This window comes from Xiphophorus hellerii, chromosome 22, assembly GCF_003331165.1.
Source record: "Xiphophorus hellerii strain 12219 chromosome 22, Xiphophorus_hellerii-4.1, whole genome shotgun sequence".
NCBI lineage: Eukaryota > Metazoa > Chordata > Actinopteri > Cyprinodontiformes > Poeciliidae > Xiphophorus > Xiphophorus hellerii.
The window spans coordinates 25,973,997-25,998,341 of NC_045693.1; the positions used below are offsets into that span (position 1 = coordinate 25,973,997).

The 24,345-nt window shown below is 39.3% G+C and overlaps 1 protein-coding gene across 4 annotated transcripts in view; it reads right to left on the reverse strand.

Annotated features, from left to right (window-relative positions):
- Positions 1 to 2,709: 2,709 nt before the first annotated feature.
- Positions 2,710 to 24,345, reverse strand: part of hspa12a (heat shock protein 12A) — a 32,307-nt gene continuing 10,671 nt past the window's right edge. Inside the window, exons 3-13 of one of the 4 annotated variants that reach the window (XM_032553930.1) lie at positions 22,715 to 22,842; positions 21,007 to 21,193; positions 20,065 to 20,169; positions 19,351 to 19,467; positions 16,563 to 16,734; positions 16,341 to 16,349; positions 10,862 to 10,948; positions 6,530 to 6,634; positions 6,182 to 6,440; positions 4,967 to 5,070; positions 2,710 to 4,017 (exon numbers count right to left, since the gene is read on the reverse strand). In XM_032553930.1, the coding sequence (XP_032409821.1) occupies positions 3,386 to 4,017; positions 4,967 to 5,070; positions 6,182 to 6,440; positions 6,530 to 6,634; positions 10,862 to 10,948; positions 16,341 to 16,349; positions 16,563 to 16,734; positions 19,351 to 19,467; positions 20,065 to 20,169; positions 21,007 to 21,193; positions 22,715 to 22,842 (1,905 nt within the window). In that variant the 3' untranslated portion in view covers positions 2,710 to 3,385. The remainder of the gene's footprint in view (positions 4,018 to 4,966; positions 5,071 to 6,181; positions 6,441 to 6,529; positions 6,635 to 10,861; positions 10,949 to 16,340; positions 16,350 to 16,562; positions 16,735 to 19,350; positions 19,468 to 20,064; positions 20,170 to 21,006; positions 21,194 to 22,714; positions 22,843 to 24,345) is intronic. The other 3 variants (XM_032553931.1, XM_032553932.1, XM_032553933.1) reach the window with 3 other exon arrangements.

Here is a 24,345-nt window from a genome sequence, read left to right on the forward strand (position 1 = left end):
TGTCTCTGTTGTGTTCGTAGTCTGAATGGTTTAAAGAGCTGCTTTCAGTGCCGCTCCATCTTCGCCTTAACAGACATAAACATACAGTAAAAAAGAAATCGATTTTCAATCAGTGTTTTGCACCAAACAGTTAATAATAATAAACAAGTTTTCACTGAGGCTCTGTAAGAGCCATATGAATGAAATAAGTAATTATTGATTTGACAGGAGCAGGCGATTTTTTACTGTATGTTTATGTCTGTTAAGGCGAAGATGGAGCGGCACTAAAAGCAGCTCTTTAAACCATTCAGACTACGAACACAACAGAGACACAATCAAAACTGTCAGATAACTTATTATCCACGATAATAACTCAGAAATAGTCCAAATTATAATGTGTTTTTATTTCTTTCCTACTTACGGAAAGTTTCTGTTTATATCACAGGTTTGAGGTGCCTTTCTATCCTAAAGAAAGATATAAAACTTCAGATATTTCACAAAAAGATACTAACATTCATGGAAAAACCTCACATAACCTTATATTAAAGCATAAAGTACGGCGCCCACCGTAAGAAAGGCTTGCAGTATTCAATTATGCTGCATAACTGACCAGTACAGTATTGCGAGGGAACGCAAAAGTATTGCGAGGGAACGCAAAAGAAAAAAATTCCCCATGTCCCCTAGGGGGCTCCGTACGTTGTGAAATATCTGAAGTTTTAAATCTTTTTATTTAGGACAGAAATGCACCACATACCTACGATATAAACAGAAACTTTCCATAAGTAGGAAAGAAAGAAAAAATGCATCCAAACTATTTGGACTTTTTCTGAGTTGGCTCCGTAGCTTGTAGATGCAAAATGTCATGATGATTTGTTTTATAAACTTGCACAGCCAAAAAAAAAAAAAATAGCCAGAGATTATAAACAATTCTTTTTCTTCTTTCCCCTGGTGTCCTTCTGTCTCTCCTCACTCCTCTTTTATTACTTTCATGAACTTCCCACCTTTCTCTCTGTGCTCTTTATTGTTCCTTCCTCCCTGGGAGTGCCTTATTTTACTCTGCAACAAAGAATTCTGCTACTGATCATAAGCACAGATTTGTTCATTGCCATAATTTTAAACAATTCAAGTTTCCAAGTTTTGTTTATGTCTGCAGAGAACAAGATCACATTTCAAATTTCGCAACGCGAACAGAAATCCGCGTTGGTCGCACAAGCGTAAGAGGGGAGGAAAATATTTTTTCTAGAAATGCCGATGCTACACACACACACGCCCTCGTTCTCACACATGCGCACACTCTTACTTCAAAAGCTGCTATGACAGCGCTAGAAGAATCTGTACAATATATAAATAGTGTATTTCTAGAAATAAAAGTGATTATTATGATCTGGCCTGCACGTTTTTATTCCCAGTTCTACCTGAATCAAAAGCCCGGCCAAGCAGGAAGCGCTGCGTCCAAAAGCTGCTCACAGTTTGCAAAAAAAAAAGAGGGTCAGTCAAGGCTGTTCTTGCGTTTCAGATTGACTGTGGAGCACAGTTTGCAGTTTTCCCTTTCGAGTTTATTTCTCCTCACATAAAGCAGCACTCCGTTGGATTCGATCTGTTGTGTTCAAGAGAGGAATCCAAAGTAGAGGAACGTGAACTAAGGTCACAACAATCCTGCAAACACAGGCAGGAAGCCAAAAAGCAAACGGCTGATTCATGTGCAAAATGTGTCTGCAATGATCAACATCAATTTTATTAACCTAGTTTTGGCATTGACTAAATATGAAACTATTTGCAGTGAAACTGGTCCATATGAAAGTAAATATATATATTATATATATATATATATATATATATATATATATATATATATATACTGTACATGAGTCATAATTTTGCAACTTTGTTCAGTCTGGTTAATTAGGCCACTAATATACTTTTTTGTAAACTGTAGCTGCTTGCAGCTGGGTTCAATACAACAATGTTAGTGAAAGCTCTGTCTATTTCCTCTTAGATAGGAATACTTAATTGATTAATAGTGGCTAATAGTTGGTTAATATAGAAAAGAAATTGACACTGACATCAGCATTCTGAGGAACTCATTTTGCGTACGCTGGCTGAAAACGAACCAGACTGAAAATCTGCTCCATGTTTTCTCAAAAGTATGGACGTAAATCCCAGCGGACGGCGTGTTGAAACGAGAAGGCGTTTTGTAAGAAACGACTTGAATCCGTCAGACGTCAGCGTTACCTGCTTTGTTCTGCTTAGTCTGGAAAAAAAAAGGTTTTTCAAGAAGATCAGATTAAATGTTGTGTTTCAAACGTCTCCACTTTGAATAGGGGCTACACGAGTAGACCGTTGGTAAAAGTGTAACTTTTAAGAACGAAATAATTACAGACACTAACAGAATTCATTTAAGACTAATAGTTAATGTAGCTTTAGGACTCTGACTCCATGAAGACAGATTGACGAGCCAATCTGATCCACTGCTGTCTTAAAAATAATGCTGCTTTCATTGACATTCCCTGGAAATAACTTGGGATAATTGTTACCTGCACTATATAGTCTTAAGTGGATTGAATCGCATTTGGGAAAATTGTTTGTGCTAAATGCACCTGATGCTAAATGATACCAAGAACCTTAACTATTGTTACAACTGGAAAGTAAAGTTTGGCAAGTATGGAAAACTTACCACCACATTTCTGCAGGGCAAGTTATCACACTGACCTACCGTAGTTTTTTTATTAGTTTTTTTTTTTGCACAACGTGCCTTGAACACTGGACTATGAGATACTGTAAAAAACAAAACAAACAAAAAAAAACATCAATCATAACTTAGAGGAAAGTTATGATGAGGAAAGTTAGCCGCTCCCAGGTATCAGGGAGCGGCTACGTGTGCAGCGTTCTGGGGAACTTGTAGCAAATAAAACATGTGTGTGAATAGGAGTTCTGCGTGAAGGTTATGATTCGTGTGTGGATCGCCTCTGCAGTGCACTGCGAGGTAACGTGCAATAATACTAATGACTAAGAATTCAGAGAACAGAAATCAGAACTGGACAAGTGTTGACGGCGTTCCCTTTTAAACCTGACAACGCAGACCTCCTGCCTCAGCGCCGGGCTCTCAGAACAGTGTTTGCTTTAAGCCTTTTAGCAGAACAGAGCTCCTCAGTAAAGAAAGTGAAAACATGGGAACCAGCGACAGCTGAAGCAAACTGTCTATTTGATCCTTTTACCATAAATGCTACAGTCCAACATTTTGGGGGGTTTCATGTCGAAGCCTATCAACGTTCTTCAACCAAAAGTATCTGAGCCTGGAATTTTATACGTTGCAAATTTCTAGTACTATTCATAGTTGTTATGTGGAAGCTGTATTTTCATGACTACTGCTTCTGGGGATTCTGGAAGCTAGGCTCTCGTACGAGCCTTAGTGGCTTAGGAAGTCGATGCTAGCTTTGACGGTGCGTCCTGTGGACACGTCTATAGCTATGGCTCGAATCTCTGTGTCACCGAACTGCATGAGGGTCTGGATCTCACGGCGTGGCGCTGAACTTTCTGTTCCACTGACATCTAAGCGAAGCGTCCCACACTTCCTGACCCCGGGCTCGCTGATAAACCCTGCCCTCTCCTTCTCCGAGCAATAAACATGGATAACTATAACCTGCTGGGAAGGCTTGGCTGGCGTATAGCTGCGCTTCACCATCTCACCCAGTGCCACAGATTGGTCAGCAGCAATGAAAGTATCGAAGACGTCGGTGCACCAGCGGGTTCCGTCCTTTATCAGCAGTTTCTCCGGCGGGTGTTTGCCCTCCACGAATCGATTAAGGACACCTACCCCGTATGTTAGGGGTGAACGACGCACTTTAATGACACTGGGGTCCAGGCCAAACAGCACAGCACCTTTCAGGATGGTTAGACCAACGTCGTGCGGGATGATGATTCTGGAGCGGCCCTGAAGCATGTTCTGGACAGCCTGCTGCAGCAGGGCGGACTCAGCAAAACCTCCAACCAGGAATAGGAACTTAATGTCGCTAACTTCTGGCTTCTCAAAGAGTTCAGCTAGAGAAGGCAAAAAAAATAAATAAATGAGCGAGATTATCAAAAAACAAAGTAAATTCATTACTGTGATGATGTTAGGTTAATTGATTCACTGGGGAAAATCCCATAGTAAAAGCAGGGTTAAAGTAAATGAATGGTGGCACTTTAGGCTGCCTTCACACTGTAGCCTGAAGTGCTTTAGGAATTGTCCTAACTTCTCCCCCCTATACGGCGCCCCTGCCTGCTAATGTCAAAACCCCCCCACAATTTTGCAATTGCTGTGTTTCCATTAAATAAGAAATGAAATTAAAATCCCACGTGAATAAGCTTGTTCACGTGATGTCATTAGAGCCATGACATCACGTGTCATGGTTCGATGGATGTTTACGACGGATGTAAACACTTACACAAGATTATGTTCGTGATTCAGCTAGCACTCATCAACTATCAGCCAGCAGAGGAGACATCGGCAACAAGCCCCTGATACCCGGGAGCGGATACGTGTAAAGCGTTCTGGGGAATTTGTAGTCGGCGGTTTTTACATGGATTTCTAATACATGGATCAGAAGTAATATCTGGTTGGTGAGCATGTGACTTGTGTGAAAACACAAGTTGTTTTTTTTTCCAAAATTCCTGTGTTTCCCTTATGCAAATTTATTTTTGTATTTTCAATTTGCACAATCCCGTGGCTAATGGAAATGCAGCTAATGTTTACCTTGGCTGAGGAATCAACCAATGATCCCGGCACAGTGGTTTTAGGGCGTACGCTCTTGTTAGGTGGCACTTATCCGTCTTACTGTAAGAAAACTGGCCTACTGAACAAAAACTACTTAAGGGAATAATTTTGTTTCAAGAATTACTTCACAATACGCAGAACAATTCTTACAAGAGCTGCTCTGTCTAGAAATAATAGAGTTCTTAGGCAGCAACATATGTTTTTTTAATGTTTGATTTCATAAGTGGAGCTTACTGAGATGTTGGATGATGTGGTCTATGGTCGGTTTGAAGAGGGTATTCATTGCATCTGGACTCATCCTCAGCATCCCTTGAGATGACCATTTAACAAAGTCCACACTAAGGAAGAGAAGAAAAATCTGCTTAATGCAAAGTCCACAGCATAGTTGAGTAAAAATAAATCTTCTTTCTTTTGTCTTCTGTCATGAACCGTCCTGTTTCACTCAGGCAGAGCGCGGCAGATGTCACGGTCGGAAGATGGGGGAAGCGGGTCAACTGTCCCGTCAAACCACACAAAATAAAGCTTGTGTTTATTGAGATATAGAATAACTATAGTCATTATGGCTATAATAATAGTAAAGAGGCAGCAATTAAACTGGGAAACTATTTTAGTGAATATTTACAGTCAAGTACAAAGTTCTTCATAGACCCTCACAGTTTTCCATTTGAAATGACTTTCTTTCTACAAAGACGTTTGTTCTGACTGGAAATGAAAAAGGTACAGATATTAAACGATAATAAAACAATGTGAACGAATACTTTTTAAAAAATTTTTTACATTTTATTAAAAAGGCAAATGTTGAAAATGATTCTTTCAATTATCTCCTTTCCATCATGCTTAATCTTTAGATCCCACCACCAGAGTCATGTCAGGATGTGGGCCGGGCTTCTCCAACATGCTAATATTACATCCAGTCAGAAGAAACATATTGCTAAAGTTAAAAGAGCACGTAATAAAGTAAAAGAGTACATCCAAGGGAATGGGTGGAGCTATTTAAACATATTTTTTTTACTCTTCAAGCTATTGCTTTCATGTCTTTTAGGAGGATGCAAAAGATATTTCTCATTTCCAAAATAGAAGTTGGCACTTGCCCCAAGACGTTTATAAATCTGCGAACTATACCTCTAAGTTGAATCACTTCAGGTAAACTATTGATGTTCTTGATGGCCACAGAATGTGTGGTTTCTCTACTGCTTGCAAACAGTTATTATCCAAACGTTGGTGATATATAGCTGACCCTGCAGGTATAATTTAGACAAGTTATTCACTTGTGCCATTCTTTTCTGATGTTTGAGATCTATTGACGTCACATGTTGTGTGAGGTCTCCATTCTAGACAAATGTCTCGTTAAACACCCAACTTAATATGAAATTTATGCCCACAATGAATGCATGTAAATATCTGATCAGTGTCGTATATGATTCCTACAGCGTTTCAGTTCGCACTCACTTGCTTTTGCGCAGAGCGTGGTCGACGCTGTGACCCCGGAACTTCTTGTAGTAGTCGATGAAGGAGAAAGGCAGGTTGATGTTGAGAGGGTTGGTCCTCTCAGGAGCTGCTGCTCTCTTCCGAGACTCAAATGCAATCATCAGGTCCACCCAGGCGGCTGGCCTCTTAATTTTAAACTGGTCGATAAAATCCTGGCCAAAGATCTTACACAGCAACTTCTCAAATTCATAATCAACCCCGATAGAGCCATAAGGTCCACCTAAAGAAAAACATGGGCTTACATGAGGAATCACACAACTATAAATGTGATGACTGGCTTTAAAAGTAGCTTCTTCCCACACAATTTACCCGAGGCCTTGTAGAGTTCTTTTAGATGTCCTTCTGGAAGACGGATTTGATGGACAGTCAGGTCCACTGTTCCTCCCCCACAGTCCATTACCACATAACGGTCACCTGCAAAGAGGACAAGCAGCAATTGTAAAGTAGCAGCAAACCAAAGGCATGCAACTTGGATGTTCTCTACCAACATCCTTCCTCAAAGGATTGCTCCAACACACAGGGACTGCTTTTGAATTCTTATTCAATTTGATAACATTCTTACTTAATCAGCTTCCAGCTTTCAGATGTGCTTTGAGAAAATAAGTTTTGTCATCAACCTTCTCTTGTTGGTAAATCCTGGAAAGATTTATTTATTTTTTTCCCTAAATTTGGGCTGTCTTTGCTCTTTTGCTCTGTAGTTTGTTGTATTTTCATCTTGAACAGTCACTTGTTCATCCACGCTGTCATTTTTCAATGATAGCTTGAAAAGCATTTTCAAAATATTAGTGTAGAGGACAATCATAAAGATCCATCCATCTATCCATTTTCTTACACCCTTGTCCCTAGTGGGGTCAGGAGGTGCTGGTGTCTATCTCAAGCTAACGTCCCGGGCGAGAGACGGGAACCCCTGTCCAGGGGGTCACCCTGGACAGGTCGCCAGTCTGTCGCAGGGCAACACAGAGACAGACAAACAACCATCCACACACACACCTAGGGAGAATTTAGAAAGACCAATTTACCTGACAGTCATGTTTGTGGACTGTGGGAGAAAGCCGGAGAACCCGGAAAGAACCCACCATGCAGAGGAAGAACATGCAAACTCAGTGCAGAAAGACGCCAGGAATCGAACCCAGGACCTTCTTGCTGCAAGGCAACAGTGCTACCAACTGCGTTACTGTGCAGCCCAATCATAAAGATGTGTGTTGCAATCAGGTGGCACAAATTTCCCAGAAAACTAACTTCCACTACTGCTCAATATCAGGCAATGTTTGTTTGTGAATACACTAAATCCATTGTTGTGGCCTATCAAATTCAAGTTTCTCACCACAGGTTGGCATACTCACTTGCACTATTCTCCTGGAGCTTGCTGTTACACTAAAACATATTATTTGTTAGAGTATACTTTACTCCTACTGGTTTGTCCTTTCTTGCATTCCTCTGAATGCCAGACTGCAGTTGTCTTGCCAGGAGGATATTGATGAAGCACAGCCTTCATTCACATGATGAAACGGCATCTGTCAAACGTATTCATCCATCTAAAAAATGCTGGCAACCGCCCTTTATTTAGTCTCCATGGTAGTCAACTGTTGTGCTGGCCAATTGATGGTTTTAGTTTTCATTAGTTCCATTCATGAAGCATGAATGGAACTAATTCACCAAATAATCATCAAGATATCTTGCATTAGACTTAGTTAGAACTACCCTTTCTCAGTGGACGTTATCTTTAGGGCAGATATTTTCTGTTCAACATTTTTCAAGTCAAGCTTGTTTGTCCAATTCTTTACTATCCTCACCAAGCCCAAGCTCTTGTGAGGATTTTGGACCAAAAGCCTGGTACTTGGGTCTTTTTGCTCTTGGATGTTTGCTGTGAAAGCAAATGAATAATATTGTTCAATGTTTTCAAATCCTGTACCCGACGTGGAAACATCATGTCCGCCAGCAGCCAAACTTGCTCACTTTCTAGAAACTGCCAACCTACCATCTTCTGCTTCCGAGCATGTTTATTGTCTTATCCACATCCATGAGAATGTCAGCAATCAAAAATAGTCCATTTGTAAATGTCTAAAGATTGGAGAACACATGCCACAGCAACAACAACCTACCAGGTCTTTAGGGAAAAACAAACTGACCAGAAAAAACTGATACATATTTTTTTTTCTACCTCTGAAGTAGACTAAGAATTGTTTAAATTGAGTCTAAATCCAGCATGGAGTTTAAAATTTTTATTATAAATTTTCAAATAACTAAGCTCTATCGTATCTCAATGGTCAATGTTCTCAATGAAGAATTCCTAGATAATCTAAGAATAGATTGCAATATAAAGCTTTTACTTATCAGGCTACGTAGTTCTATTGCTTTTCTGTTTAGATTATGTTTTTACTGATTTTTTCTGTTGTTGTTTGATCTCGCTATTTTAGTCAATTCCGTTTGTTCATTTATTCTCATTGATTGCGTTTTGGACCCATTTCTTTAGATCAGTGTTTCTGTTGACTTTTATTTGCAGGAGTTTTTTTGTTGTTTTTTGTTTTAGTTGTCTCTGCTTTGTTTATCGCCTCTCCCTCAGTCTGCTTTCTGCTCCCCTGCCCAGCTGCATGTCATTTCACCATTGTCCTCTGCCTCCACGTTCACTCAGCTGCTTATCTTTCTCATCTGATTAGCACCGCCGGTTTCCTGTCATTTCCACTCATTCCTGTGTGTATTTAAGCCTTTCATTCTGCCTTACTCCTCAGGTCAGGTTTCTGGGCGTTTTCCATGTTCATGCTTGAGTTTTGTTTGGACAGTTCCATTCCATGTTCTTTGGCCACCTCTCAGTGTAAGAGTTTCTTTTTCATTCATTCATTCAAAATGCCTTGTCCTCCAGCTGACGTCTCTGTGCTTTAGTCCCCCAACACTGGTCCTGAAGATACACTGCTCTGCATGTTTTAGATGTCTCTGCTTTAACACACCTGACTCAGATGATCGCAGTTCAGCAAAAGTCTGTAAATCGGCCATCAGTTGAAATCAGGAGTATTGGCGCAAGTAAACATCTAAAACACCAGGGTTTCCCCCAGTGTATTATAATCCTGGCGGGCCACCAGGCTTTACTTGTGCCCCCACCAGGCTAAGCACTGCTTATTTTTTCAAGTTATTTTACATTTTTTAAATATGTTTTAAGACCTTATATTGGATTTATCTTCCAATCTTTTAATAACACACAATTACCAAGTGATATTTTGAAATTTCCTCTCAAGTTTAAACATTTTTTAACTCAAAAACACGACGGGACGCTGGATGAATGACTGCCCTAGCGCCCAACCATCGGGCTTAGCAATTTTTCTGGGGGAAACCTTGAACATGTAGGGCAGAGTGCCTTGAGGACCAAAGTTGAAAAAGACGGCTCCACAACATTAAAGTTGACCCTACTCTCGTGAATCAGCTTCCAGCTACGATTACAGTGACACTTTTAACTTTAAACTTTTCTTTTTGTAATAAAAGCTTATATATTTGGTACAAAGAGTGAGTACATTTGTGCTTGGGTTGTTCCCATGAAAAACTTTAGGCAAATCGTATTTGGTGGAGGCAGTGTGTTCACCGGGTAACTTGTGAAAGCTGGTGACAAGCATGAGGAGACTGTGTACAGTTCTCACAAACACCACCGAGCTCAGTTTTTGCTAAATTAATACATTTGTTAAATCGACAATATGGCATGTTTATTCAAATTTCAATCGCACAATCCAATAAACAAACTGAACTTTACCTGGATGAAGACTGGATAAATCTGCTTTTAAGGAGCGTTTCCTTAGATTACGCTTGCTGTGCTTTGATGCTCCTGTATCGCTAAAAAGAAAGAATGCCCCCTTTATGTTGCTTTTAAATGCTAGAGTTTGTGTACTTTAAGCATTTCTAGGGATTTAGGTGTAATCAGTTTAATTAATGCATCTAAATTTTTGCTTCTTCTATGTACGGCAGGGGTCTCAAACTCCAGTCCTCAAGAGCCGCAGTCCTACAATTTTTAGATGTGCCACAGGTACAAAATACTGGAATGAAATGGCTTAATTACCTCCTCCCTGTGTAGATCAGTTCTCCAGAAACTTAATGACCTAATTATTCTGTTCAGGTGGTGCAGCAGACGCACATCTAAAAGTTGCAGGACTGAGGCCCTCGAGGACTGAAGTTTGAGACCCCTGATGTACGGTAATAAATAATATGGTAGAGACTGGGAGGGGTGGGTGGTTTTGCACACATATTGGATATGAATCAGTTTAGAACCTGGTAAAGATTAACTAAATTGTAACTTTAAATCCAAGAATTTGTATTTTCTCAAGTGAATAATTATGTATATAAACTGAATTGGAGACCATTTTCACACTTTTAGCAAAGAAAGAAGAAATGAATAAGATCTCTCAAGGGGTAAACATGTGACTCTCAGTCTTCAATAGTGTAATCTCATCTGAGTCATACCACATGCTGCTCAGCTAAGACATAGAAAACACGCCAGAAAACGGGTAAAAATATGGAAAAATGTAAACAAATAAGGCATTGAAATGGATGTTAGTTTCACAGAATAATCAACATGCCTTTCTGAATTGAATTGTGCAGCAGAAACTCAGTCAAGCACACTGACCCAGAAAGAAAAAGTTAAGAAGAAGAGAAAGACACTACCTTCTTCCAGCTCCGACCAAAGCTCCCCTATGACATTTTCCACCAAAAAGGTGCGGCTCTGCCGGTTGCGCCGTGCATGCTCCTTAGCTGGTTGTTAACAGAAAGAACATTTTGCAATGAGTGTCAGGAAGGCAGGAAGCTCTGCTGTGTGAGGAAGTGATGCGTACAGTGTAAAAGGAAAGCAGCAAGCTCAGGTGAACACGTTATAGAATTTAATAATATACAAGATATATATCTACATATTACATAATAAAGGGATTATTTTCTATTATATGATAGAACATGGATTATCATTTAACTCAGTATAAGCAAATTTGCTTTACAATATTACGCTGAGATCTCTTTCCTTTGTATTTAGATTTTATTTTAAGCATATAAATCTGTATTTTTGTTGTTTATTCTACAGACAATAATGCAAAGGAAAAATATGCTGCTCATGTACATCCAGTTTCCTATATTAATCCATTCAATGTGCATACATGCCCTGACTGATGTAAAGGGGTTGAGGTCAAACAATAAAAAAAGGACCAAAAAAAATCTATTTAGGATTTAGTAAGTTACTAAAAACAAAAAAGAATTTCACTAGTAAAACAACCAGGGTATTTATTTTATTCTCTAAATGAGAAGCAAAAGTGCATTGTCTATCAGAAACCTGAATATTTTGGTATCAATCCAATATCAGGTAAATGCAGGGCTAGTATCGATACCAGGTCCGACACTTTTTCTTGAAATGCCATTATTGTTGAATATTTTGGTGATTTGATTTCAGCTGGTTGATTATGATAAAAATTCAGGGCAAATATTTTAGGCAAATAAAATGTTCAATGAACTAACAACAATATAACACAATGTAGGAGAAAAAGACTAGAATAATTCCCTTCTTACCTGCAAATTTAGAAAAGAAAAACAAAAGCATCCATGTCATTGCACCAGTATCGATCCAATACCAATAATCGCTGTGGTATTGATAACATTGACATTTAGACACCCAGCTCTCCTTAACATTAAGAAGATGCTGGTCATGTGCTACCAGCATCAGTTGGCCTTTGCATTAATACTTTGAGTTCTTTTTGTTATGTGATACTGTGCAATGCTTTTCTTGTTTTCACCATTTTAAGAAGATTTTACAAATTTACAAAAATATCCAGACAAGCTTCTTGTAAAATGTAACCTCTGATGTCTTTTTCACATTTTACTCACAGACATGTACAGCTGGTCCAAAATTCTTTTCATATTCATAATCCTGACTTATTTAGAGCTGAAGTAATATTTTAACATAATGGCCATGTTTCTTTAAACTGTAAGTAATATTAATGTTTGGGTGTAGCCCAACAGATTAGGGTGATGCTAAGGAACCTAGCCAATGTAAAAAATTTGGAACTCAAACATAAATAATCAAAACCATGCAAAACGCTGCTAAGCAATTATAAAAAGGGTTTGCATGCTGTGATGTTGGTAAAGGTGTTTTCCATTTATTCATGAAAAGTGTGTAAATCATTTTAAACAAAATGTAAATGAGAATATCAGGGTTTTTTTTTCAACATTAGCATTCCTTTTACATCATTATATCTTTTAAGACACGCCTACTTGATAATTTGCAAAAAGGATATTAAACCCTTTTTGTCTATAAAAATATTTTAATCTCTAAGTCTGTCTGCGTTATGAATACTCTTGGGGTTTACTGTGTGGTTTATGCAGGGGCATCTGCAAGATGTTAACAGAGGGTACGCACAACACCGTCACTGCATCTGACCCGCAAGAGCACAACCACATCATGTCACACAAAACCAACATTTTATTACATCATCACACCAGATGTAGTCAAATGGACACGAATAATCAACATGGTTTTGGACAAATGTGACACTGCTTCATGTGATTTTTAAAAAATATTTTTTTGTTATAGTGGCTTTCTCTAGATTCATTTTTAAAATATATTTTAGCCTGTTATCTTTGTTTGGTATCACAATTTTTGGATGATCTCAGAAGTGTATCTGTGTGACGAAATGTTAAAACAGCATGGATTACGCAAAGGAATCTTTTTTTAATAGCACTGAAACACATTTGATTGCAGTTGCAATTACGTTTACAAGCAACTTTCTGCATTAATATACTCCAAATCCAAGGGAAAAAATAGCATTCATTCTTGGACTCATTCAGCCATTCTTGTGCTTTGGGTAGAAAACAAGTTTTAATGTATCTGAGATTAGAAAATATGGAAGAAAAAAATCCACAGTGTGAGACAATGTCCGTCAATGTAAGTATGGATTTCAACATCCAGCAGAGTGTGCTTTTAAAGCAATGTTCATCCCCCAGTTAGTGAAGAAGGATTTCATGTATATAATTATAAACACTGTAATTTTTCCCCTGGTAATAAAACAAACAGCCTATTAAAGTTGCTTGCAAATTGCAAAAACATAATTTAAAAAAAAACTTTGATTGATATGGAATAAAAATGCATTTGATGCTCAACATAAACACCTTAGAATCAAACATACTTTACATTTACAAGAACAGTTAAGCAGTAAGTGATGAAATGACTGTTTGTGCACGCAGGCGGCTGTGCAAATGAAAGCACTGGAACAGGAACATCTATGCCAAAACCAGAGGACATCTCATAGTGATATCAGGCAGTTGATAAAGCATCCAACACTCAAAACAGCAAGTATGTATCCCCAAATGAAATATGAAGACACCATGCAATGTGACCAGAACAGTTTGAATGGATCACATTTTGGTTTTGGCAGGACGCTATGTGCTCAGAACATGCAATACCCAGCATGCAAGGAGTGTAAAAAAAACATATTGTGTTTGGATGCTGTCCCCTCCCCACTGTTTGAAGTAAAGTAATTGTTGAATATTTAATCCTTTGTTTGTATCACCAAATTGGACTTAATATGCCAATTCAGTTCCTGTGACTAAAACAGCCTACAGTAGATGATTTTAGGGAAGGAGGAGGCATTATTTGTCACCAAAAAATAAATGTCTGGCTTGTTTGCACATTTGCATTTAGTTGTACTAATTCATAGAGAACTTACCACAAGTTTACGGTCACACAAAAATATTTACCAGAGTAATAAATTAATGACTTTTATCACTGTGTATTTTTTGGTGTAGGAGTACGGAGGACCAGAACTGACATAATTAGAAATAAAAGCAGAAATCTATATTTTTTGGTTTTCCTTTTCCCTACACACGCATTTTCATCAAGAAATGTATGTCTTTTTTCCTATTCCTTATAAATGCGTTTTTGTCAAGAAATTTATATATTTTCTTTTGTATTTTTTTTAAACGTGCTTCAATTTTTAAAAACGTGCTGGAGTTATAACACTATTTTCTAAAAATGTTGCTAAGCTCCAGCTCACTGATAAACTGCTAATCATCTCTGTTTCAGCCAAGTCCAGTGTGATGCCAGCCAACCAATCAGCAGAAGCTGAAGCCTGACGACACCGCCCCTCATTTGCATTTAAACATTCCTCGATGACAACGTGACATGCACAAGAAAAATTTTTTTTAAAAAGGAGACAAGGCAATGACAAAAGAACGCTTGTATAAGGAAAAGACAAAACAAAATAAATACATTTCCAGATGAAAATACATGTTTAAGAAAAACGCAAAAGAAAATATATAAATTTTTTTGACAAAAGCCCATGTATAAGGAAAAGGCAAAACAAAAAATATAAATTTCTGCTTTTATTTTTAATCATGCCAGTTTTGGTCCTCCATATAGGAGTGGTGTAGGGAACGTTAGTGAGAAGTGAATAGTGTCAATGTGAAAGGAAGAGAAAGGCATTTGCAGTTGCTGCTTCACTTCATTTTATGTTTTAAAGGAGAACTGAAATCACTTCTTGAAATACTGATATTGCATGAACATCATTTACTGAAACTCTTCATACAAGGGACTCATTTCTCTGACTCTTAGTGCTTCTGTCAATAAAAGCTGAAATGGGCCGAACCTGTCCACTTCTGTGCACTACGCCGCAGCCAGTCGGCCACTAAATTAGTGCTGAATTGTCTGTCTGGCTGGCTGTTTAAAAAAAAAAAAAATCCAGAAGACTTCTTGGGAGTATATGATAAACATTCACACCAGTATGAACCTGAGCTGACAGCTGGATCTCCAGATTCGAGAGAAAACTCTTCAGAATCGGATTCTGATGATCAGAACCGTCATGGCTGACGGGACGACACACATAGCAACCGAGCCGGGAACGTGGGATGATGAGAGCAGATTGCCACTTCAAATGGTCTCTATTCTGTATTTTTACATTTTTTTTTGGGCTGGTTTGAACAATCAATTGCAACACACAGTGAACCATGTTGTGACCATTTTCATCCACCATTGAAATGCTCCATGCTCATAATGCTTGGTGGAACCGCATACGTCACACATCTCGGGGCGGCCATGAAATATGCAGAAAACACCAAAAGCATATTTTATGATTTTCTTTCACTTGAGCTCATAAACAATTTTCAGGTCTCCTTTTAATGTTAAGATAAGAAAAGTGTCTTTATTTGACACTGGCAAAATCACTATATATTCATGGTAGAAACAAAACGTACTGACCTTCCCCTTAAATCTAGCCATTTTACTATGTTTTGGAGGTATGTTTTTGAGGCACATTTAGTTTTAAACGCAATCTTCAAATTAAATAATAACATGGCTGAGCCTTTGATGCCTGATAATATAAACTTACTAAACACCAAGCCGCCCTGACTTGATTTTAAAGACAACAGCTTGTATGCCTCAACAGTTTGACAACACGGTCCACCATGCTGAGTAAAGGGAACCTCAAAGACGTGTGCTCAGCCCTTTGCTCCTCACTCTGCTGACACACAAACACACCATCAAATTCAGCACAAAACCAGTTCATTAACTTGGTAATGGCAGAGTAGTTGTTTCCCTGCATCCCTTCCATGCCACACACGCAATGGCACAGCGATTTTTGGAGTGTACATATCCTCCCAGATCTCTTGCTGACTCTTAACACCACACAGTACAAGTGCTACATTCAGAGTGACAAACAGAAGAGCTTTGAAATATGAGATGAGATTGGTAAATTTCTTTCTTCTATAATGTTTTTCTGTTTCTTTAAGACTTTTGTGCTGGAGGCCTTTATTGACTAATCAGACAGGAAACAGTCAGCGAGCGAAGGAAGAAAGACATGCAGCCTGGGTTGGGGAATCAAACCCGACTTTAAGGACTACAGCGGCCAATGGCTTCCATTGATTCATTGGGCGATGAGGGTGCCTAGATCATATGAATATTTCCTTCAGTAATTAGAAATACGAAGAACTCATTAATATTGTAGTATTTTAATTTTATAGTTTAAATGTGATTGTTTAATTTGTGTTGATGCTTGTATTGCAAAGCACAATTTCTTGCTACCAAGTTCTGAGAAAAGAAGCAACAGCAAGCTTAACTGTGATGAATTCGACTTAATAAATATGACTGTGCGTTCATGCAGTTTGTGTTGTTTACCTGGAGACACTACAGAGGCGAACGGTGTGAAATAAGGAGAAAACAGCAAGTTACAAAGTCAGTTCTTATGTTGGTGAAGTAAGTCAGAGTTTTCTGTGGTGCATGTTGAAAAGAACAGGAGCCCAGAAACAAGCGGCATGGTGCTAGCCGTGGTATGCACAGCGTAAAACCCGTTAGTTGAAAAGATTTAAAGCACTTTTTGTGAATGTGGACCAAACGTACCTTGGGTCATCCCACTCCCCACATTTTCGTTGGGGCTGAAGCCGTTCTGGGTGGTTTGTGTGCCCAGGTCCACCATCTGATGGAGACGCAGCTTACGGCAATAGATGGAGGCCGCCTCGGGCTCCAGAGCAATGATCAGCTGTTCTGGGTTTTCACGTGACACCAGAGCAGACTGCAGAGAGGCAGAGGAAACAAAATATGATTTATAATGATCAGAAAATAAAAACTTCTGTCCTCTACAACAGTGGCCCCCAGCCCCCGGACCGGTACCGGTCCGTGGACCAATTGGTACCAATTTTGATATAAAACAGACTCTGAAAACAGTCGCGTATTTGTTTGAAATAAAAAAATAAATAAAAATATCGCCCAAAACTCAAAAGACATCTCATTTGAGACTTATGTTTTCTTCTTCTGTGGTGCATTAGTGGAGTCTACCTAATGTTAGCTCCCCCTACTGCCTGGTCTGGAGGATCTTTTATTTTGGAAAATCCTTTAACCAGATTCTGTCGGTTACATCTTGAGCGCCAACATTGAGCCCACAAGCAGCAGAATGATTTAGAAACAGAAGCAACAGCATCTGTGTCGGTGACCACTGCTCTACAACATCCTGCACAGTGTGTTTATGGACGTAGTGTTGCTGCTGTTTATCAGCTTTGTTCAAGCTTAAAAAACACAAAAAAGAACAAATTTGAATGTGTGAATGTGTAATCATGATAAAATACAATATGACAGGTCATCTCCACTTTCAGCACAGCAAGGAATGGCAGCGATTACAGCGTTCCCTGAACGCAACTTCAGGGTTGGTTAAATTCAGCATTGGTGTTATTTATGCCACAAAGGTCCCATTTCAGATTTATCTTATGCTTAAAAAAATATTTTGTACCAGTGGATCTGATTCATATTTTAAATTTCACTGATTATTTCTGTCGAATGCATGTTTTCTTTTTCATCTTTTCGCTTGGTCTTACAAGATTTGATGAAGTTCATTCCAATATTTACTTAATTAAATATTAATATAAATACTACTACTACCAATAATAATAATAATGATAATAATAATAATACATCAAACTTATATATAATTTTTAGTCCACTCAAAGAGGTATTGGAACAAAAGGAAAAACTCTGACAACATAAACAGTTAACTTAGCTTTCCCTCTTTTAAACCTGGCCTGGATGAGCCTGATGTTTTCCTTCTGCTGGGTTGCCTCTCTGGCTGGAACTTTATCAGGATTCAAGGTTTTCCCCCAGAAAACTTGCTAAAGCTCGGTGCTCAGGGAGCTACGGCAGTAATCCATCCACCCGCCATGTTTTTGAGTTAAAAAATGTTTAAAGTTGACAGGAAATTTGAAAATATCATTTAATAATTATGCATTTTTGGAAGATTGATAACTAAACACCTATTATATACTCCTAAAAAAGGAAAATCACAAAAAAAAAAACTAACAATGCTAGGCCTGGCGAGGGTACAAGTAAAGCCTGGAGGCCTGCCAGGCTTAAAATACACTGAGGGAAACCCGGCAGATTTCAGAAACCAAATTAAGTGAGGAAATGTGGCTGACTGGGTAGAGTTGTTGTCTTGTTACTATGAAGTCGTAGGTTTGATTCCAGATTTCTTCGTTCACAAGTTCATGCCTCGTCCCGTGTTGTCCTAAGACGTGAATGTGACTTTTGCGATTTCAGTGAACAGAATAGAAAAGTTAGTTCACTTAAGGTGTAAATAATTTTACAAAGTATGCAAAATTATTTACGTAGCATAACGTACAGTACAGACCAAAAGTTTGGACACAACTGTGTGTCCAAACTTTTGGTCTGAACTGTATGTAAATAATTTTCTTGGTGTGCTTTTTCTCCCAGAATTTAGCTTCTTCAGCTGCAGTGATCGCTCTTTAGAAGAGAAATTAACAGAAAGTCTTGTACTGCCTCTGTTATTTCTCCTTTTGTCTTCTGTGAAGAGCCAATCAACTAAATCCTCTTGCAAGGTGCCGAGTCACTGTGTGTGCTGAAGCTTCGCTCTAACACCTTCCACTCTCACTGGATTTAGCAGCCTGCTCTGTTCACTGACCTGACATCCCAAATCTGGAACGAACCAGAACAAGACAGAATAGAACAGACCATCTTCTTCATCTTTTCAATAAAACCCATGTATAAAAGTGAGAAGGTTTTTTTTTTTGCTGGTTGGGCAATTATTGTTTCAGAGAACAAAAATATAAAAGACAAAAAAATGCTGCATCTCTAACTCATAAAAGTTCATCACACACACACACACAGTACACACATGGTCCAAATTGATGGTGGCTGGTTGAAACTGAAACTTAATGTTAGGACTTCCTGCCTGATTGCTTAGTACTGCTGTGTGCTCCATTTGGGGCATTCATGGGACATTAAAATTCTATTCCAGTTAATATATTGATCCTTTCAAATAAATAAATAAATAAATAAACAAGATAGTGGCACACCTCCTGAATGCTGTGAATTCATGGTTAGCGCCAAACGTTTACAGAAAACAAGCACGTTTTCCTAAAAACTAATCTATGTCTAAATTAGACCTAAAAAACATTGAGAGTCAATTCAGATAAGTCTGGACTTCAAGAAAACATTAAGATAATGTTTCCGGTAAGATTTTCTTCAGTAAGATATTATCTTACTTTAGCCTGTTTAGCCACTTTGTGCACATGAAAGGGAAACTCATCTTTTCTGCCAAATTGTCTTAGAGCTAATGAGTCAAATTATGTATAAAAAGTATGGAAGCAAAAAAGCCAAAAAAAAAAACAGACACTCAACCCACCTTATAGGCTGCTTCCCTCATGAACTGTTTTGCAGGCATTTTCCAGATTGCTGGAACTGTGATTACCCATCTCACGTTGCTGTTGTCAAATTCACTGCCGGTTTGATCACTGAGCTCCTGCAGGAGAAATGCCAGGTGGAGGTTAGAGCTCAGTCCTAGACTTAGACAAACAACATGACAACAGTTCTGTATTTGAGAGAGTGGAGTTTTACTGCTCCTGTTTTATATTCGATGATCTGCATGTTGCAGCAGGTGTACCGCTACTAACACCTCAGAGCTCAGAGCAGAGGCCGGCCAAATTCTCTCTTAAAAAATATTTCAATCCATAAACATGGGGGAATTTTTCTGCCATAATTCGTGAGCACACATTTTCAGTCTGAAAGCAGGATGATGTCTTTTGTTCTCAAAACGTTTAATACTTGTGCTTGCATTTTCATTTTGAAAGAGAGTTCTGCAAGCGGAGATTTGCTCTGGGCAGAGACACACACACGGCACACACACTCTGAGCACGAGGAGAAGTTTTGAGCACAAGTATTAAAAGTTTTGAGAACAAAAGACATGAAATCCTGCTTTCAGACTGAAACTGTGTGCTCTCAAATTAAGGCAAAAAAAATCCCCCCTTAGGCAAATTGTTGAAACAGTCCCCCAAAATATTTCATGTCCAAGAAAAAAAACAAATTTAATACAAAATATTGCATTGATGATGCTTTTTACCTTTAATGCTTGCTCCTTAAAGAATGCGAGCGCATAGGCGAAGATGTCCAGGGCTTTCACTCGCTTTCCGTTTGCTGCGTGGATCTCAGTGCCAATGGACAGATTCTGACAAACACAAAAGAAAGAGACGGGCCTCAGTCTGCAGCAGCTTCTCAGCCCGTTTTCTGACGAGGTCACGTATCTTCTTTCAACGCAATAAGAATTCATAAGGTGCTCTGCTAGCGCTACGGTTCGCCAGGTACGAGATTAGCTGACAATCTATAAAGTGAAACTGACAAAGTAAGCGATGGAAACAATATACAGAAGTAAAATTTGAATGTTGAATAAACAGTTAAGAGCTGAAAAACCGGGGAGCTTGTAACCATATCTAAATCTGTCTCTAAATGAGAAATAATGGACTGCACCGTGGTGAGCTGGTTTATTTTAAATAAAGATTTATCCAGTGACAATTTTACACTTGTATATGTGCTTTGCAGACACCTACTTTATTCACAGTTAGACTAGTTGCAGTATACTGCAAGTAAATTTAAGTAATAGTCCAAAATGTTTCAGCACATATGGGAAAAGGGCTAAGGTATGGTTGCTTGGAAATTGTGTGTTGTGTGTTGTGTGAATTGTGTGTTAACAAGCACAATTCAGTGTTCGTTAACACTGAAATCTGTTAACAAGCAGCTTGAACTAATCCGGTTTCCAGGTTCATACCTACGACCCCTCAGGCAACGAACCAGTAGCAGATCATGCAACAGCAGAACAACAGCAGAATTGCAACCCGGGGGCCAATTCTGATGCACAAGATTGTGTGAAAAACATAACGCGTCAGACTAGCCAAGGTCGGCAAGTCACTGAATAACCCAACCGCCACAGCTTGAAACACGAGCAGCTGAGCTGGTCAGCATTTATTGATCAGGCGCTGCAGATATCCAGCGTGTTGTAAAGCCTTACTGCAGTGGTGTGAAGCTTCATTTTGAATTTCTCCAGGTACAGCCAGTGTTTGGACTCGCTAGGATCCAGATCGTGGTAGAAATCACGGGCTGCGTATCCAAAGCTGTGGAACTTTCTGTCTGGAGTCAGCAGGATGGTGGTTGGAGTCTTCTGATTGGAAACACCAGGGTCTCCGCCCTCCCAGCGCCTGAAAAGGGGGAGTGGAGACAGGTAATGTCATAGACATATTTATGACATAAATTTACTGTGTTGAAAGGACGTAATCCAGCATGTTCCAGCATAATCGTGCCTGGAATTAAGACTTTATTTAGCTATTTGTATCGCAATAAAGTAAAACAAAATTGGCCGAAAAACCTGGAAATAACTACCCAAAGTAGAAGAAGTCGGAAGAATCATTACTTCAAACGCACTGAAGAGACTTCATGGTAAAAAAAACAAAACAAAACAAATGGTTCCTGCAAAGCAGACCGTCAACTGGTTGGTTGGGATGGGGCAATTTTAACAAAATAATGTTCACAAAGAACATCAGAGCATCAGGAATCTCCAGGCAGGATTCAGACCGTGCAAAGAAAAGCCTCACACTCACATAACATAAAATTAATCAATAGAGATCTGTATGGAGAGTTTATAGAGGTGGGATTGGTCGTATGGTATTTGTTTAGGCATGTAACATTGTGGGGTGTTTAATGTCTGGTTCAAATAGCAAGGTCTTAACATTATAGGCTGATTTTCAAAACCCAAAAGAGTCCACACACACACACACACACACCCTCCACATACACACACACAGTGATAAAAAAAATCACAGATATCTGCAGTGTGTGGTGTCCAGCCACAGACAGATTTCACACGCCAACATTCAGATGTCAAACAGGAAATCTAGACGAATCTACAGTACAGACCAAAAGTTTGGACACACAGGTGTGTCCAAACCTGGACACACCTGTCACTGGATAGATACATTTCTTTATTTTGCTTAAAGAAATGTATCTAGTTAAAAAAAAAAATGCATCCGCAGCAAACTAAAGTGTAGCTTGCTGCAGATGCAATAAACCAAAGTATCATGCTCAGATTACAATCGAACATGTCACAGTAAAGGAGAAATGGCATCCATTAATGTACACAAAATTAGGTATCGTTGGATACTTCAGACCCTTTTTTATATGTCGATGAAGTGTTTTAAAATGCTGCGTGAAAAATAATAATGGAGTTAACGTGTTAACTTAGGTTCGGGAGCTGGGCCACGCCCAAACTACACCTCGAATTTTCCAGGCGGCCTATTTATGCTCTGCTCACCCACTCATCTCAGTCTGTTACGTTTTGTCAACCCCACCCTCCCTTACCCTTTACCTCTTTCATTTCATCCTCCTTCACTCATGACAACGTTTCGCTTCTTTGCGCTGCAGGTTTTGTCTGGGGGAGGGGGGGTTCCTGTGCGGGCTCGGGAAAATAAGAAGGTCCCGTTTCCTGAAGACCAAACCCCCACGCAGAGTCTTCACCTCCATCAAGCCCTCCATCATTCTCCCCAGGTAACCAAATCAAGATCATTCATCCCTCCAAACCTTATCCTTTCATCCCTTCATCCTTCATCAAGAAATCTTTAAATGTATACCTTTAACGTGGTCCTCGCTAGTGAATTGTGTTTTGTTGATTCACCCCGCCCCCACTCTTTACCCCACTGACTGTCTGCATTGCAGTGTTGGCCCACCTCATGGTGTGAATGCACTCAGGCTCCTTTGTGAAAGCGTAAGCATAACCGCTGGATGTCGTGCCGAAGTCGATGGCGACCACCACCACAAAGGACGGTCCGGACTGCACCTGGTCCGTGTCACTTTGCTGCACAACAAAATTAGCACAACACACAGCTAAGAGGACAGACCAGAAGCAAGAACATGCAGGAAGTAAGAAATAAACACAGAGCAAGATAAATAATACATGATAAACTTCTGTGGTTTCAGCCAGTCGTTTACAGCAGCTCCTCCAAAAGTCTGTTGAGGATTTGGAAATATTTCTATGCTGTAAACCGCATAAACCTGCTCACTGCCTTCATACTGTTAATTATATGAAGACAGGACAAAATACGCAACAAAGAGATTTTGAATATTTCTTTCTAAATATTTCTAGAATGTCAAATTAGGTGGAAAAATATGCAGATGACGTACTCTCTTGCCTTAATCAGCAATCTAAAACTACCAGGTTTTTTTCTGATTTCCAACATACTGACATTCTCAACAGAACTTCGACACCAAGGTACGATTTTCACTTCACAGAAAAAAAATATGTAAATGGTCTGAACTTATATAGCGCTTTTCCAGTCATTTTGACCACTCAAAGCGCTTTACACTAGAGTCACATTCACCCAGTCACACTCACAAACACACACACATTTATACACCCATACGCAGATCGGTAGGCAATTTGGGGTTAAGTGCCTTGCCCAGAGGCACATCGACATGTGGGAGGAGGAAGCTGCAGCCAAGCAGAGAATCTGCCCTCCGACAGGTCAAAACCTTGGATTAACTTGTTACTGGATATTTGCTGTGTGTCAGGGAACGGGGCATGAAGACGGAGTAATTTGCGTACTTGTACCATCACCATATGTACCAGGAGTAAGGAGAGTTACTCCTGCTGCTTCTCGCAACCCTTGCTGCCTTGGAATAAGAAGGTCCAGGATTCAAGTCTTTCTGTATGCAGAGTTTGATCCAGAAAACTTGCCAAGCCCAGTGGTAGGGGCTGTAAGGGCTGACCACTAGCAACTCACCATGATTCTGTGCCAGTCTGAGTGAAATGTGATGCGCGCAATCTGTGTAACATTAGAAGTTTAGATCGGGCCTAAAAACCCCAACTCAACTTGGCCCAAGACCAAAGACACTGAGCCCAATCCAACACAAATAAGCTTTGGTTTTTAGACCACAAAAATCAGTCTGGCATACTTTAAAGAAGTAGTTCTAAAAAAAAGAGAGAAAGAAATAGATAAGATTTTGTGTTTATTAACAATAATATGGATGCCTGTCGTTATTGGACAGAAAAGAACCACATTTGATGCACTAAACGAAGCCAACGCGTGTCGTTGTCATCAACTACCTGTTTAAAATTCTTCTGACTTTGCACCCTGCTCCCTTAGTAGAGTAACTTCTCCTGTTTTGAGCTTCAGTTTTAACATTTTCCAGCTCCATTTTGTCACTTTTTTAACCACGGGTGAGTCAAAGGCGAATGTTCTGGGATGTGAGAGTGATAGGAGTGGAGCAGGATGGGGCCACATGTGCATTAGTTGTGCAGTGTGCAAGGCTTGTTGCAGTTTAATTAACTGCTGCTGATTTCTTTCATTCTTTCTGTCCT